Below are 17,309 nucleotides of genomic sequence, written 5' to 3'. Positions count from 1 at the left end.
TAATAGAAGAACTTTGTATTCGATACGGAATTTAACTGGGAGCCAATGAAGTGCTGATAGAACTGGACTGATATGGTCAAATTTTCTAGTTTTAGTAAGGACCCTGGCTGCAGCATTTTGCACCAGCTGAAGTTTATTGAGGTTCCTGCTGGAACAACCTGACAGTAATGCATTACAATAATCTAGCCTTGAGGTAATAAAAGTGTGTACTAGCTTTTCTGCGTCTTGTAGTGATAAGGAGTTTTTTAGTTTGGCAATGTTCCTAAGCTGCATAAAGGCTGTTCTACTAGTATTAGCTATATGTTGAGTCGAATGCAACACCAAGATTTTTAGCTGCTAAACCAGGAATAATGGAAGCATTAGCAAAGTCTAACATTAAGTCGGATAGTTTTTAGTGTCTTTTGGACCTAAAAGGAGAACCTCGGATTGGTCACTGTTCAGGAGAAGGAAGTTATGTGACATCCAGAGTTTTATATCCTTTACACAGTCCTCCATTTTCTGTAATCTAAATTTATCGTCAGGATTGGCTGATATATATAGAGCTGTGTGTCATCTGCATAACAATGGAATTTAACGTCATGTCTGCTTATAACTGAGCCCATGGTAACATGTATAATGTAAATAATAGTGGTCCTAAAATTGAGCCTTGCGGAACTCCATATCTTACTTCTGCGTAATTTGAAGATAAATCTTTTATCTTTATGAATTGATAGCGTCCCGTTAGATATGATTGGAACCATGATAGGGCTGTCCCTGTGATTCCAACCATTTTCTCTAATCTTTCTAGTAATATAGTATGATCTATTGTATCAAAGGCTGCACTAAGGTCTAGTAGGACTCATAAAGATACGTAGCCTTGATCAGAGGCAAGGAGATCATTTTTAATCTTCACTAGGGCTGTCTCTGTGCTGTGATTGGGTCTAAATCCAGATTGGAATTTCTCATACATGTCATTTTTACTCAGGTATAAGCAGAGTTGTTGGGCCACAGCTTTTTCTAATATCTTAGATACGAATGTTAATACATTCTGTCAGGCCCTCGGTATCGCACCCTCCCCCGGGGCGATCTCGAGCCGCTGCCCACAGGCCCAAATAAGGGCTTCAGTTTCATTTACGTCCTAAGTCCTAAGTGTTTGGTTCAGTTTGTTTGTGTTCATTGTTTGGTTCATTAGTTACACCTGGGACTGGGGGTATTTAAGGAGCCTCAACACAAGAATTGTATGTACTGGAGCCTCCAGGACAACCTGAGGTTCTGCGTTCGTTCAGGTGTGCTTAGGACGGCTAAGGATTCACCCACTTAAGTATCAAGTGAGGCTCGCTCCAGCAAGGCGACCCGCGCTCTCAGCGGCGCACCGTAGTTCCGGGTTCGGTCGGCCTTGCCGTTTGGTCTAGCAGCTGGTTACTTCCATTGCAACATTGCAACTAGCTGTAAGTTGTTAACCAATGACTTCCCTAAAATTGTTCCCAAAAAAGACCCTTTTTCCCCCGCAAGTTTTAATTTTACTCAAAAGCCCCAGCAGTTTGCTGCCTAGCTTCATGCTGTTGGAGGTCACATGACTTGTATCATTCCAAGTTATTCAATGGACTTAAAAGGTTATATCACACCCTCTAAGTCCCCTGTGACCTCCGGGTTTTTCTTCATTCAGAAGAAAGGGAGGGCTGGGCGACACTGGCTGGAGGGAGCTGCTCACCCATTCCTAAGATTCTGAACCCACATCGGGCTAGGTGGTCCCTCTTTTTCTCCCGGTTCAGGTTCTCCATCACTTACCGCCCTGCTTCCCACAGCTTACAACACGGATTCCTCACATACACCAAGACCAAGAGAGAGCGGAAAGACCTCCCCCAAACCCATGGTACCCCCTACTGTGTTGGTCAGACAGTGCTAATGACGATTGTGGATAGGTTCTCCAGGGGAGTGAGGTTTTCTCCAGGGGCAGTCAGTTTACCTCGAAGGTCTAAGGGGGCCCTCTGTAGTAAAGCCTGTAGTAAAGTAATTTAGAGCAGTTATATTGGTCCATTCATCCAGTTTTTTTTTTCTTATTTCCTTGTGTTTATTCATAATCAAAATTAAGATCTTCTATATGAAGTCTTGTGTGTCTTTTCGCAGGTGTTTGTGTGGCCGACCCGCTTGAGTTGAAAGTTACAAAGACTTTATTTATTGACCTAAAGTTGCCATACTCTGCAGTTGTCAACGAGCAAATAGAAATCAAGGCCATCATTTACAACCTGGGCAACCTTTCAATCAAAAAGGTTATTTATCCTTCAAAACATACTATTATTAAAGGTTTTTCCTATAACCACACATCCAATGTTGTAAAAATGTACATGGTTGAGTATGTCAGAATAATGTGCTGATCCAGTAAAGCTACTGACCCAGCCCCAAATAACCCCCTTCTCCTAATGTAGGCTGTGGTGGAGCTGAAGGAGACTGAGACTATCTGCAGTCTGGCCAGCTATAAGAAGAAGTATCAGACCACCGTGAGCGTGGCTCGTAAATCCTCACGTGCTATTCCTTTCATCATCATCCCACTGGTTCCAGGCATCCGCAGTATTAAGGTGACCGTGAGGGCCCCTAACGCAGAGTTGTCAGATGGCGTGGAGAAAAAGCTAAATGTGGTGGTGAGCTTTTTACTTTCTGTTTATTTGCTGAACAAAAGAACATTTGTACTTAATGAAATTTGAACTGAAACATGGTCCTCTCTAACCCCTGACCTTAACCCTAACCTTAAATCTAAAAGGGTTCATGATTAAGGTGAGGGTTAGGTGCAGGGTGCAGGGTTACATCCAGTAGACATCATTTACATTCAGCTTAAAGTTTAGTTGTATTTAATAAAGAATTAGTTTAAGGTCAGTTGACTGTCAGGTGAGCATCTAGGAAACATCTACTGTCGTTTTTCTTCAGGTTTATATAAACTTAGCACAAAAAGTAAGAAAATGTGTGTTTGGTAGATTATTTCTGTGTTGTAATAATGCTTCTAATAATGCAGCATGATTTGGAGTGAGCCCAAGTCCTAGTCCCTACTCCAAAGTGGCCAAGGCCAAGTTTCATATAACGGTGGAAGTCAGAGACAGGCTGTAAAGTGGGAGTCTCAAGAAGAGACTCCTGTTTCCTGTTTCCGTGGAGTGGAGGGGAAGGAATGGCCTGCCAGCAGTCCTGACCCCATTGAACACTTGTGGGATCAGCTTGGGTATGCTGTTCGTGCCAGAGTGACCAACACAACCATGTTAGCTGACTTGCGACAATAATCCAGTCCACCAAACAGCAGTCAATGGCAGCATAAACTGTTTTGCATTGGCAGAAAGGATTTGGGAATTTTTTCATGGGCGCAACCCACAGGCTTAGCTCAGCTCTGTTGCTCATCCCACAAGCGCATGTTCCTTACAAATGTGATACCATTTAAAAGGGAAATTACCAGGCTTTCGAACATACACACGTGGACAAAATTGTTGATACCCCTTGGTTAATGAAAGAAAAACCCACAATGGTCACAGAAATAACTTGAATCTGACAAAAGTAATAATAAATAAAATGCTTTGAAAATTAACCAGTGAAAATCAGATATTGAGGTAATCACTGCAATCAAACAATTCCTGTAACTGTCAGTGAGACTTCTGCACCTCTCAGCAGGTATTTTGGCCCACTCCTCATGAGCAAACTGCTCCAGTTGTCTCAGGTTTGAAGGGTGCCTTTTCCAGACAGCATGTTTCAGCTCCTTCTAAAGATGTTCAATAGGGTTTAGGTCAGGGCTCGTAGAAGGTCACTTCAGAATAGTCCAATGTTTTCCTCTTAGCCATTCTTGGGTGTTTTTAGCTCTGTGTTTTGGGTCATTATCCTGTTGAAAGACCAATGACCTGCGACTGAGACCAAGCTTTCTGACACTGGGCAGCACATTTCTCTCTAGAATCCCTTGATAGTCTTGAGATTTTATTGTACCCTGCACAGATTCAAGACACCCTGTGCTACATGCAGCAAAGCAGCCCCAGAACATAACAGAGCCTCCTCCATGTTTCACAGTAGGGACAGTGTTATTTTCTTGATATGCTTCATTTTCTGTGAACAAAGAGCTGATGTGTCTTGGCAAAAAGTTCCATTTGTGTCTCATCTGTCCATAGGACATTCTCCCAGAAGCTGTGGGTCTTGTCAACATGTAGTTTGTCAAATTCCAGTCTGACTTTTTTATAATTTGTTTTCAACAATGGTGTCCTCTTTGGTCGTCTCCCATGAAGTCCAATTTGGCTCAAACAACAACGGATGTTGCGATCTGACACTGATGTTCCTTGAGATTGAAGCTCACCTTTAATCTCTTTAGAAGTTTTTCTGTGATCTTTTGTTACCATTCGTATTATCCATCTTTTTGATTTGTCATCATTTTCCTCCTGTGACCACATCTAGGGAGGTTGGCTACAGTCCCATGGATCTTACATTTCTGAATAACATGTGCAACTGTAGTCACAGGAAGTGGTTAGAGCGCCGAGTTATTGATAACAGGGTTGTGGGTTCGATAGGCCCACTGACTGATTACAAGATTGTAGACACCTGTGATGCTAATTAGTGGACACATCTTAACTTAACATGTCCCTTTGGTCACATTATTTTTAGGGGTACCATAATTTGTGTCCAGGCCTGTTTAATGAGTTTACGTTTTTAAATAATTCTGTTGAAGCAATGGTTCAAAATCAATGTCGGATTTTCATTTGTTCATTTTCATGGAATTATTTATTATTACTTTTGTCAGATTCAAGTTATTTCTGTGATTATTGTGGGTTTTGCTTTCATTAACCGAGGGGTACCAACAATTTTGTCCATGTGTGTATAAGACTTATTGCCAAAAAGCATTATTACAACAAAGTAATAATCTACCAAACACAAATTTCTTCACTTTTTGTGCATTATGTTTATTTTTCTTCCTATGACTATTATTTTTTTTTTTGAATGTTTAGTCATTTGGAGGATGATAAATTATTCTTGCAACCTTTTGACGATGCCGCCAGAGAGGTGGTATGCCCGTACTCATTTGCAACGAAGTAGAAAATCTGGCTGAATATCCCATCATTTTTGCCAGGGGTTGTAATTTCACACCATTGCCAAACGATCAGTATGCGCTCATTGTAACTAGTCTTTCACCACACCAAATTTTGATGAGGTCAATTTGTGCTCATTCCATCAGCTCAGATGAAAATATTGATGAATATTCTCCAGAGTCAATAGATGACTCATTCATTTGGTCATCTCACCCTCAAAGTGAACACTGTGGCTATTCAGTGCTTCTTAGTAACTCTACCCTTGAGCAGAGTAAAAAAAAAGGGAATCTGTAGAATGACTGTTGAGTAACTTCATGCACATGCTTATATGTCTTAATGATTCTGTTTCCTCATTCTCACTGACTGGAACAGGGCCAGGGTGTTCTGACGTCTGCTGGAGAGGTCACTTTAAGCCTGGAGCCGACCCAGCATGGTAAGTGTCTGAAAGCCCTTTCAGCTTTCTTGGACTGCGGCGCTGAGTGTTGCAGCAGTGGAAATGACTGAAACCACAGAGGACATAATTAAGTAATGCTAAATATTAATATAATCAACTAACCAGTTGCCTGACAGCTCAACTAGAACTCAGCCAAGGCTGTCAATTACTTAAATCCTAAGTGTAGCTCTGCCTTGTTATGATTTAGCATAGTTTAAAAAAGGGTTTAAAAACCCATTTCTAATGTTAGCACAAGGAAAGCTGTTTGGAGTTTGGAGACACTGGAGATAGAAAGGCAGTTTAAAGGAGGAAAATGTGATTGAAAATGGACAAGGCTGTTTGTTTGCTTTGTTTGTTTGTTTATGGTGATGGGCAGAGCTACATGTCATACCGTAACCAGCCAGCAGAGGTGATAGACCTATGGTTGCTTTACTATTACGAAACATTGTGCTGTCAGCAAGCATCGCTTATGCGGAGTTAGTCACAAGCCATGTTGATGATGTCCTGGTCCTATTACATCTAAACACTAGTAAATATGGGGTCTACATCTTAAGGCTCTATAGGCAAGGCTACAGTGCAAGGTCACAGGAAATGGTAGAGGTCATTTTGTTATAGCTTCCACGATACATCTCTTGGATGCGCTGGGATGCATCATCAGTGATATTCCTGGGGTCACAGGGGGTTTCGGTCCTTTCAACATCAGATTCCCTCGGCCAGGTGACCCCTTCAGGGTTGGTCAAGTCCCGGCCGCAATCCATGAGCTAGCCTTCTTTATCCAAAGCAACCATGTGGCTTTCTCTGAAGCATTTGTAATAGAGCAGGTGATAATGACCACTGGGAAGGGCCAGGGAGCACTGGAGCAGGAAGCCCTGGCATCCTCCAGGCACTCCTGCATTCAGGAGGTGGGGAGGCGGCAATCGTGTCTCAAATCATGGGGCAGGTGCCTCTTCCACTACTTCCACTTCCTCCTGAACTTCCACATGAGGAGGGGCAGGTACCTCCTGGGGAACGGGAGCAGCTGGCTGTAAGACCTCAGTCAGATCCTGAAGCTGAGCAGAAATCTGCTACAGGGCCTACAGCAGATTTCGTGCTGCTTTCGTCAGTTCTGGAGAAATCGCATCACAAATCTCGACATGAAGTAAACACAATCATTTAATGCCACACCACTTACATGGTCTTCTGACGGCTACATCCAAATCAAATCGAGTTTGTCACTTCATATAAATACAGATGTATTGGTGTTTAGGTATTAAACCAATGAAATTAAATCAAATGAAATGAAAAACATGCAGAACAGACTTCTTAAATGATTTGTTGAAGTGTTTAAAATCAACAAAATATGTAGGTTGATCATGGGGTGACCACACGTTTGCACACATGTTCTTTGTCTTTTCAGGTGGAATACAAAAATCAGAAATTAAGAGGCCCGTCCTAAAGAATCAAATGCCAGGCACGGACGCTTTCACTTATATAGCTGTAAGAGGTAATGCAAGCTAAGTGCTGCTGAATCCTGTTCTTCTATATATATATATATATATATTATAACTTCTCACTGTTTGGGTTCAAACAACACTCTGGGTCATTTTCAACCACACTGCTCAACCACACAACCCATTAAGCTGGGTTGACCATTTATCATGGCTGGTAATTGCTACAATGTGGCATATCTAGATTGTATGATTGATATTGGGTAGCCTACACAGCCAGAAACCACATGAAATCAAATTTTTGCAAAACATCTGATCCAATAAATCCAGATAAATAATAATAATAATAATAATAATAACCACCTCGCATCCTTACACATCATCTTCACCATTTTCACTGCCAAGTACCCAGACTGACTTTAGTTTTTCTTAAAGAATCATTTCAAGCATAATTTGATTGGTTCTCCTGTGGCATTCCATAAAGAACCCTTTGATATACATTTATTTTTAGGTTCTGAACTGCACAGAAATTATTTATTATCTTTACTATCTTCTACTATCTATCAAAGTTGCAAAACTAAATGTGTAACTGGTGTGTTGCATTGTCTTGTGCTAAGTGTTTTTTTTTTTGTTGTTTTTTTTTTTTTTTTTTTTTTTTTTTACAGTTTAACACTTACCCTGCATGTTGATATTGTAAACACAACTCCTGTGTGTGTGTGTGTAGGCAATCCAGTGGCACAGCTGATGAATGAGGCCATCAGTGGGAAGGGTTTAAGCACTCTGATTAGGCAGCCTACAGGCTGTGGAGAGCAAAACCTGATGGCCATGGTCCTGCCTCTGATTGCAACCAATTATGTGGACAAATCCAGCCAGTGGGAAGATTTTGGAGTGGATAAACGTGCTGAATGGCTCCAACACATTTCGACAGGTCAGAGGAATTCAAACAACTGATCCACATACAAAATACAATCATGGGTAAAAAGAAATTCTATGGTTTTGTGTATCGGAACATAAAACACACACCTGGTCCTTAGCAGTTCTAAGATTGAGGTAAATACAGCCTCAGATTAACAACACTATAGATTCCGCCATGTCATTATTTATTTAAGAAAAATAAAGCCAAAATGGAAAAGATATGTGTGAAGTAGTAATACCTGAATAATCAACAACTTGTAGAACCAATTTTAGTGGCAATAATTTGAAGTAATGGTTTTCTGTATGACTTAAGCAGTCTCATGCATCGTTCTGGAGGAATTCTGACCCACTCTTCTTTACAACGTTGCCTCAGTTCATTGAGGATTGTGGGCATTTCTTAAGGTCCTGCATTTTAAATAGGTCTAGACTCTGACTGGGCCATTGCAACCCCTTGATTCTTTTCTTTTTCAGCCTTTTTCAGTAGGTTTGCTGGTGTGGTTGGGACCATCGTCCTGTTGCATGACCCAATTTTGGCCAACCTTTAGCTATGGGATAGATGGCCTCACATTTGAATCTAGAGTTCTTTGGTATGCAAAGCAGTTCAACTCAATGACTGCCAGTTGCCCAAGTCCTGTGGCTGAAGAACAAACCCAAACAAGCCCAAATCATCACTGTGCTGGTTTAGCCAAAAGACTGGTTTGGGTCCTGTAGTTTGTTCTGAATGAGAAAGAGTGAGACAGCTGAATACGCTTAGAGAAGCTTATTGTTATCGTGATAACAACATTTGAAAAAATATCGCCATATTGCCCAGCTCCTCTTTAAGAGGAAAGAAAGAAAGAAGACATCTACAAGGTTTGTAGTTGTTGATGTCCTAGTTGTTTAGAGTGGGCTTCTTCATGATGGGGACTAATTGTTGGCATTGTTGATGGTGGATGGTACATGACCCAATGACAGGGAGCTGATTGTCATAAGAGTGATGAAAGAAAGGTGGTCTGGAGCAATAGTCTTGGAGGAACGTCGAAGGAATAAGGTCTAGTGGACAGGTGGTTGGCTTGTAAGATCACCTGTAGAAAGAGGAGAGAAACAAGACAGAGAAATAAGAGAAGGATAGAATTGGATGGGAGACCAAAAGGATGTTGTTGGATCTTGTTGACCTTCTCCTCAAAGAAGGTGACGAAATCTTTTGGGCAAAGGGTAGTGGGTGGTGTGGGAGCAGGAGGGTTCAGGTGAAGATATTGCAGGTATCGGATGCTGATGTCAGCGAGACATGCTAAGAAACAGTCTAAATGAATGTTTTTTTCACATCATGCCCTGACTACTGCAATTTTCTGCATATGGGAATTACTCAGTATGGCTTGGCATCACACCTGTATCAGCTTCCCTGCACTGGTTGATTACTGAATTGATTTTGAGATTTTGTTGTTGCTCTAAATGGTGTCTAATGACTGGAAACCCTATGTTCACTCACACTGTACCCAGTAAGACTGTTCCCCAGCCACACTACACCTGAACTCACATTTAGCCAGTGCCTTTTGTAATTAATGTAAACATTCAGATCATATCAAACCTGTACATTTAACTGCTTTTACCAGTGCAGAGTGTGTATAATGTGTGTGTACTGTATATGTATAGTATAAGTTCATGTGTAAATATTCAGTATTTCTGTTTGTAAAATTTTATTACTGTCGTTTTTGTACCACTACAATGGGCAATATCGAGGTCACCTAAAATGAATGAGGTGCTGTCGATATATATTTTACGATAAGTTGGTAAAGTAATTATCATGACAGACCTAACTGCAGGACAAAAAGAAGGTACTGTATATTGCTAAACTGTTTTGTGCTGTAGTTTCTTGTGAATTGGGTTCTGTGAAGCTTATCCAACATTAATACAGTAGCTTTGGTAGCTATGAATGAACGTAGAAGATGAGTAGGTCAGTTTCAGCACTGTTCCAGAGAGGATTTGTAGAAGTGTGATTTAAAAGTTCTTAAATTGTTTCTCTCTCTTATCTTAGGATATGTAAATGAGCTCAGCTTTCGCAATTCTGATGGATCTTTTGGACTTTTTGAGAAATCGACAGGCAGCACTTGGTCAGTCCTTATCTTTTGTTGTTGTTGTTGTTTTTTATTATTTATAACTATTATTGGAGTAAATGTCTGAACTCGCAACCATTAAACCTGAATATGGTTCTTTAGAAAACAAATCATGAGTCACAATTGAATCACAGTTGAATTTGATTCTTTTGGTATGATTTTGAATTGTTTCTAAACATAGAAATGTCACCAATATGCAAATATGACTGGTCTGTTTACACAGTATGAGAATATACACAATAAACATGATACATCTCTATATCTATAATTAAATTTGAATCACTGCCAAATCAATAAATCATTATTAAACTGTTCTATATTTTTTTGTGAGGGGAACTGCAAATGGTTGCTGTCCAAAGAAAAAACACATATCTCCAAAACAGCAGCTTTACAGGAGAAGTAAAAAAGCCTTCCTGACTTTCAATGGAAGTCAATTTAGAGCACCTCTATTGGTCCATTCATCCAGAATCATTTATAGCTATAAGGTTCAAAAGATGGAGAAAACTAAAAAAAAAAAAGGACAAAAATGGAGATCGATGTTTTTCATTGGACGGCAGCGATATTCTAACTGTGTGTTTCTCGCTAGGCTAACAGCATACGTGGTCAGAATATTGAGTAAGGCCAGCAACCTGGTCAGCTTAGAAGAGAATGTTATCTGTGATGCCGTGAAGTGGCTGATCCTGAAGGCGCAGATGCCCGATGGTGTTTTCAACGAGGTTTTTAAAATCTCCTCCAGTGCCATGGGGGTACGTTCTGCCCTCAGATGAAGGCTTTGTTTAATGTGTTGAACCAATAGTAGACCCTCCAAATCTGAACATGTGATGGTGCTTGGTGACTGCTGGATGGTTGAAACTTTACACTATACTCAGATCTTATGGCTGTTTTTAACTCCACACAGGGTAAAGCCACACAGCTTTCAATGACTGCTTTCGTACTCCTCGCGTTACAGGAGGCACAGCCCCTTTGCAACAGGAGAGTCAGCGTAAGTAAAATGGAATATTTCCAAAATTAATATTTAGGTGTTCATTAAACTGCATTATGGGAGGTCAGGAACAAAATATGGCTTAAAATAAGCTGCTAATCTTCTAATCACCAAATGACTCAGAATGTACATCCCTAATCGGCTTTCTTTGCAGACTTTTCAGCAGAGCATAGACAAGGCAACACATTTCATTGAGCAGAACATCGCTTCTCAAACTGACCCTTACGCTGTGGCCATGGCATCTTACGCTCTAGCAAATGCTGACAAGCTGAAACTTGATGTTTTGCTCAGATTCGCCTCCCCGGGTAAGTTTAGAAACTGAGACCATGCCATCATGGTCAAGTTTCTTTGAGTTGGGCCAAACATGAATATAACCACATCAGATACTTCCAGCCTCGCTGCAGTTTAGTCTAGGTATCTGCCATGTTTTGGGGGCAATGGAGTGATTTGTCTCAGATCTAGGAGTTAACTTAGCAGAGAAAGACCATATTCAGGATCCCGATTTGAGATCTAGGGCATTGTTGTGTAGATCAGCTACTTTTCCGCATTGGAAAATTGTGTGAATTGTAATGTGGATTTCCAGAGTGAATTTGAGGGGCAGTGCACTCTCCCAGGACAGTTCAGTACAGTCATGATTTGTAGTGAACATCAGGAGTTCGGGGTGTCTAGTTTTATCTGTAAAGAGATGCTTCGGCTATGCGTTTTCATTTTGAACAAGCTGGGGCATATCAGATAATCCTTCTATTTAGTAAGTAAATTTGGTCAATTTGGTCAATTTGGTAGTCAGTACCAATACAACTGAAATCCCTTTAATCTTCAACAATAACACTTGATATAAATCAATTGAAAACACCCACCCCTGTATTGATTTAATTAACCTTGTAAGGACTAATAAAACAGATCTCGTAATTTTGTTAAAAATGTATAATCTAGAATGTTTCCAGTTCAATGTTTCATTTCATTGAATGGATTATACAGACATGCATGTTTATAATATATGAGTATTATGTAGATATTGTCTTTACAATACTTTACAATACAATCCAAATACAAAAAATCTAAACTGAATGTCCTTTATTAATTATTTATTATAACTAATTATAAAATAAAAATAAAAATAAATAAAAACTGAATGTCCTTTGTTCATTATTTATTATATTTGTTGTGTATTTATGAACTCTGGTAGAGCGACCCCTCCCTTCATTTCCCTCATTTGTCAAATTTTGAGCAAACAACTTTCGGTTGTTTTGGTATCGACTTGGTACCAATGTATTGGTTCTTATGACATCCCACTTTTTGTAATCGTATTAGTTTGTCCATGTATAATCAAGAGACAACAGAGAAACCATATTTTAAAAAAGTCTGTAACTCCCAATGCAGTTAGAAATATATGCAACCATAATTAATAATGTGCAGAATTTTTATTTATAGTTATTACTGGAATAAGTGTCTGAACTCTCAATCATTAAACTTAAAAACGGTCCTTAAAAGTAAAGCTGACAGTCTGCATCGTAGCTCACATTTTGATATGCTTCATTTCAAATCCATTAGGGTTGTCACTGTCCAAATATTTATGGATGGTTTTTAAGATCATTATCTGGGTTTATTCTAACAACAGAACATGAGAGATTGTGTGTTATTGTAATTGAGTAACAAGAAAAATAGCATTTACCAATGTTTAATGCATTACTTTTTTTCGGTTTGTGTGCATGTGTGTGTGTTTGTGTGTGTGTTTGTTGAATTTGTGTATTATTCACAGACGCCACTCACTGGCCAGTTAAGGAAAGTCACTTTTTTACCCTGGAGGCCACTGGTTACGCTTTGCTGACACTTCTGAAGATTTCAGACTATGAAAAAGCACCACCAGTCATGAAGTGGCTGAAGACCAATCAGAGATATGGCAGTGGATCCCACTCCACTCAGGTAAGACACAGTTACATCCACTAGGTATTCCTCAAGTTCTCAGCACTTTGTTCTTTAATTAATGCAACTTTCAGTGCCCCCTACAGCGTAGTGAAGTGTAATTCGCTTTCACAGCTGTACACATGCATTTCTGGACAGTCTGAGAGCAGCAGAAGCTTGATCGGAAGGTAGAGCAGCATGTGGGCTGAGGCGGTAGAGTAATACTACAGGATTTTACACTAATATGACTAATTCTGGAGAGAGGTTCTCCTCCTGCAGCTCCACCACCAAAGCTCCATAGTACAGTAGTAGCAGCGTTCCAGCCCGGAGTGGGAATGACGAAGACGCCGTTCTCCCCCTGTTCCAGTCAGTGGGGCATTAAAATCCCAGTTTGAGTTTAAGTCCAAAGACCACCAAAGACTTCTCGGAAGAGGAGGGTCTGTAGTCTGCGTTTGAAGACAGCGACCGACTCTGCCGTTCGGACACCCAGGGGAAGTTCCTTTTACCACTTTCGGTGCCAGGACGTAAAAAAGCCTGGATGCCTGACTTCCGTCAATCTGGAAGGATGGCGGGTCAAGCCGTACTGTATTGCCATCAAGTACGGTTTTGCAGAAGTTGTATCAAGCAAGAACTGCTAACTTAGATTTCAGCTCTGGCTTGTGTTCACATGTGTCCTCTTGCCGTTTTAGCATTTACTTCATGTTCTAAGTGGGTCAAAGACTGTCTTGTCCGAGCTGGGCCACCCCAAGAGAAAACACTGTAAAATATACGCCTTAATCACAACCAGGTAACGTGTTGATTACAACAAGAGGAGCACTGACCTTGGGCCAGTTTCACAATTCAGGATCTGGATGATCTGTCTTCTAAAAGTGTTGAACTGTTCATTGAGAATGCTTTGTGACATTGTTTGCATATTGATGGCTTAACCTTCTGTCTTAACTCCCATTGCATTCCATGTGTTGTTTCTATTGTTGTCTTCCTTCGTCTTCTTCTCCTACATGTGTAGGATTATTCTCCTGCCCGTGAATTATCTGGAGAAATGATTCTGGAGAAATCATAGTCATGCCTATCTATAAATGCTGCGGTAGTTTCAGTTTTTTTCGGTAACAGAAAACAAATACTGTCACGGTTTTAGAATTTTGGTCTCAAATTAGCACCAAATTGCCCTGCTAATCAGCATTTTCTTAAAAGTTCTGAGGGTAGATGTACTCAAAAATACATTATAAACAATTTTAACAGCTGTTTTTTCACATCTGCTGCCAAACAGGCATCAATATTTATCCGAAAGGCACAATAACTATATTAACTGACAGTACTTAAAATGTTTATATTCAGTTCATTTAACACTACGTGTTTCTGTACTTTAATTCAATACTTCTACCTTTGCTGAAACAGTAAGCTCCCCTTGTGTGTTTAAGCTAGTAGTTACTTCAGGCTCCTGCGAGGATGTATGGACTATAAATACCTGCAGGGTGCGTGACTGGACTCAGACATTGAGAATACATTGCAGTGAGCGTCTCGCTGGATGTGTGGAAAATGGGAGTTAATGATTGGCTAAAAGGAGTGATTACATTTTGGGCATGGCCAAAGGCCATAGTGTAAAGGAAGTAGCTGAACCTGCAGGTGTATGGAAGCTTACGGTCATACGGGTCTACCAACAGTGGCAGAAATCCCAGTCTACAGGCCTCTTGCATACCACTCTTTTCCATATTTAATGGTCTGCCATTTCCTACAGAGTGTTCTTTCAGAAAATGATGATGGTGAAGGCAAGCAATTCTGGAATCCTGGAAGCAAACCGATTTTCATTTACAAGCCATGAGACCTACTTGCGGCCCCTGTCTGTCAGCTTTATCTATGGGCCCAATTCTGAGGAGAATTTCCTGTAGACTGGAATTACTGCCACTGCTGGCGTTTTCTGTCTGAGGAGCTTATCTTAGCAAGAAGATTTGTACTGTCACTAAATTACAGATGTTCTCCACTCTGCCCACTACTGTAAATGTCTGCCTGATAAACTGAAAGAACATCCACTGGTGCTCACTGTTGTATTCTGATTAAGCTAATAAATCTGTTCTTTGCCCTCAGGCTATAGCTGTGGGTTTTGACGCCATGTCAAAGTACCTGACAGCCATGCCACCATCTACAGAAAGTATGAATGTCGTGGTCACGTCCACTGCAAAAGGAAAACCTTTCTCAGGCTTGATCAACAGAAAGACCAGAGGCTTATGGAGGTCTGACAGGGTAAAGAGAGTGATCTCGGTCACCTCCATTTTTACATCTGTTTACAGTTTGAAATTGTCAGCTGTCTTTTTCTCATTGTGAAAGTAATGAATGGTAAGTCGTTCCGTTTGTGTGAGCACCAAACATTACGTTCTAGACTGGAGCTAAAGTTAAAGCACTCATTTTAGAATTTTCCCCTTTTCCTCCCAATCTTGTACTGCCAATGAACCCACCCAATCGCACTAGCAATGCTCCCAACACTAGGAGGATAAGGACTTAACACACGTCTCCTCCGATACATGTGATGCCAGTCACCACCCCCCCAACTGCTGCCAATGCAGCATCGCCCGGCAGCCAAAACACTCAGAGGAAAGCCCCTAGTCGGCTCCCCAGCTCCACCACACCAGCTAACAGATGCCTGTGCCTACCAACAACACTTAGGAGTAATGAGGGCAGAGAGCGCCATCTACCCACCTAAAGAGAGAGCATGGCCAATTGCGCTCTTTAGGACTCCGGCTGCTGACAGCATAGGGGCATGTCTCAGGATTTGAACTTGCGACCCCCCCGGGGATATAGTGGCAGCACATTAGACCGCTGAGCAACTCGGAGCCCCTTGCTTAGAGACCAACTTTGCCAAAGAGCAGGATTTCTGGATCAATGAACTTTGGTTCTTTGGTGATTTTGCAGACAGGCTGAATTCTGATTGTTCTAAGATTCATCACTCCATCTCTCGGTATTGTGTGATACTGTGAAGATCAAATAATATTCATATGATTTAAATATCTTTAAAAAGACCAAGGTTTTCATAAGGTCTTCTTAAAACCACCTCGACTTGAGGCACCGAGGATTGCAGATTTAGGTTCCGGGTCATGCCGCTTGCCTCTCAGAGTCTGAGAGAGTACAATTGGCCTTGCCAATTGGTGAGTTGGTGGCACTTCCTCCCCACATGACTCCTCGTATGTTTTTGGTCAGCACAGGTGTCTGTTAGGTGTCATACCGAAGCTGGGGATATGAACGCGCCGGTTACCTAGCAATGCTGCATCGGCAGCAGTTGGAAAAGAGGTGTGGCTGATTTCCCATGTTTTAGCAGAGACATGCTAGGCTTCACCCTGTTGGGGGCATTGCTAGTGATAGGGGGAGTTCACATGAACGAGGATTGGGTAATTGCCTATCCAGATTGGGTGGAAAATGGGGTAAAATGATAAAAAGTCTATATGTAGGATGATTTCAATTTTGCAATGCTCTCCTACATTCTGCAGTTCCTGGCAGACGGTGATTTAACAGTGACGGCATCAGGGAATGGTGAAGGCTCCATATCAGTAAGTCAACTGCTTATTTAAATAACTCTATAAAATCGTAAGCCAAATATTGTATGCCTGCATGGAAAAAAAGTGTCATGCTGGCTAGGGGTAAACCGGAAACACTTGCAGAGATGGAACGATGCAAGACTTGATTAAAATATGACTGGACACAACACAAAACAGGGAATATAAACAGTTACATTTATGGCATTTAGCAGACGCTCTTCTCTAGAGCTACTTACAAAAGTGCTTTGCTATTTACCCAAGAAAAACCTCAGCTAGTTTGAATAGGCTAATAATTCAAAGATCCTCTAATCTTAGACTCTACTAAACACAAGTCACTAAGCCCTTAGTACTTTCAGAAGAGGAGGGTCTTCAGTCTGGGTTTGAGGACAGTGAGTGTTGGACTCTGCTGTTCGGACACCCAGGGGAAGTTCGTTCCTCCACTTCGGTGCAGGACAGTAAAAAGTCTGGATGCTCGTCTTCCGTGGATCTTAAAGGATGGCGGGTCGAGTCGAGCCGTACTTGAAGCTGGAAGGGCTCTTGGTGCAGATCGGCTTTTGACCATCGCCATCAAGTACGGAGGGGCTGGCTGGTCCAGTCTTGGCTTTGTAGGCTGAATCTGAATCTGATGAGGGCAGCAGCTACAGGAAGCCAGTGAAGAGAGAATGCAGCAGAGGAGGAGCTGAACATGGCTGAACTTAGAAACGTTAAAGACGGCCCATGCCGCTGCATTCTGGATGAGTTGCAGGGGCCTGATGGTGCGTAGAGGGAGACCAGCCAGAAGAGAGCTGCAGTGGTCAAGTCTTGAAGTGACGAGAGACTGAACATCTGAGCACCTGGGAGACTCTCTACAGAGGAAGGGTTGAATTCTCCGGATGTTGTACAGGAGAAATCTGCAGGGCCGAGTTACGTTTGCAACATGGCTTGAGAATGATAACTGATCATCCATGACTACACCAAGGCAATAAAAAAAAAAACCCAAAACACGAACTGAGCTTGGGTGTAAAAACAGGAC

General features: G+C 41.3%; 1 protein-coding gene across 1 annotated transcript in view; it reads left to right on the top strand.

Moving 5' to 3' along the window:
- LOC140535781 (complement C3-like) overlaps positions 1 to 17,309 on the top strand; it is a 53,743-nt gene that overhangs the window by 25,501 nt on the left and 10,933 nt on the right. Inside the window, exons 20-31 of the mRNA XM_072657279.1 lie at positions 2,107 to 2,249; positions 2,406 to 2,618; positions 5,394 to 5,454; positions 6,851 to 6,937; positions 7,606 to 7,809; positions 9,811 to 9,886; positions 10,476 to 10,635; positions 10,788 to 10,871; positions 11,026 to 11,176; positions 12,631 to 12,794; positions 14,856 to 15,011; positions 16,250 to 16,309. Of these exons, the coding sequence (XP_072513380.1) occupies positions 2,107 to 2,249; positions 2,406 to 2,618; positions 5,394 to 5,454; positions 6,851 to 6,937; positions 7,606 to 7,809; positions 9,811 to 9,886; positions 10,476 to 10,635; positions 10,788 to 10,871; positions 11,026 to 11,176; positions 12,631 to 12,794; positions 14,856 to 15,011; positions 16,250 to 16,309 (1,559 nt within the window). The remainder of the gene's footprint in view (positions 1 to 2,106; positions 2,250 to 2,405; positions 2,619 to 5,393; positions 5,455 to 6,850; positions 6,938 to 7,605; positions 7,810 to 9,810; positions 9,887 to 10,475; positions 10,636 to 10,787; positions 10,872 to 11,025; positions 11,177 to 12,630; positions 12,795 to 14,855; positions 15,012 to 16,249; positions 16,310 to 17,309) is intronic.

Source organism: Salminus brasiliensis, chromosome 15, assembly GCF_030463535.1.
Source record: "Salminus brasiliensis chromosome 15, fSalBra1.hap2, whole genome shotgun sequence".
Taxonomy (NCBI): Eukaryota; Metazoa; Chordata; class Actinopteri; order Characiformes; family Bryconidae; genus Salminus; species Salminus brasiliensis.
This window is presented reverse-complemented; position numbering and strand designations above follow the sequence as displayed.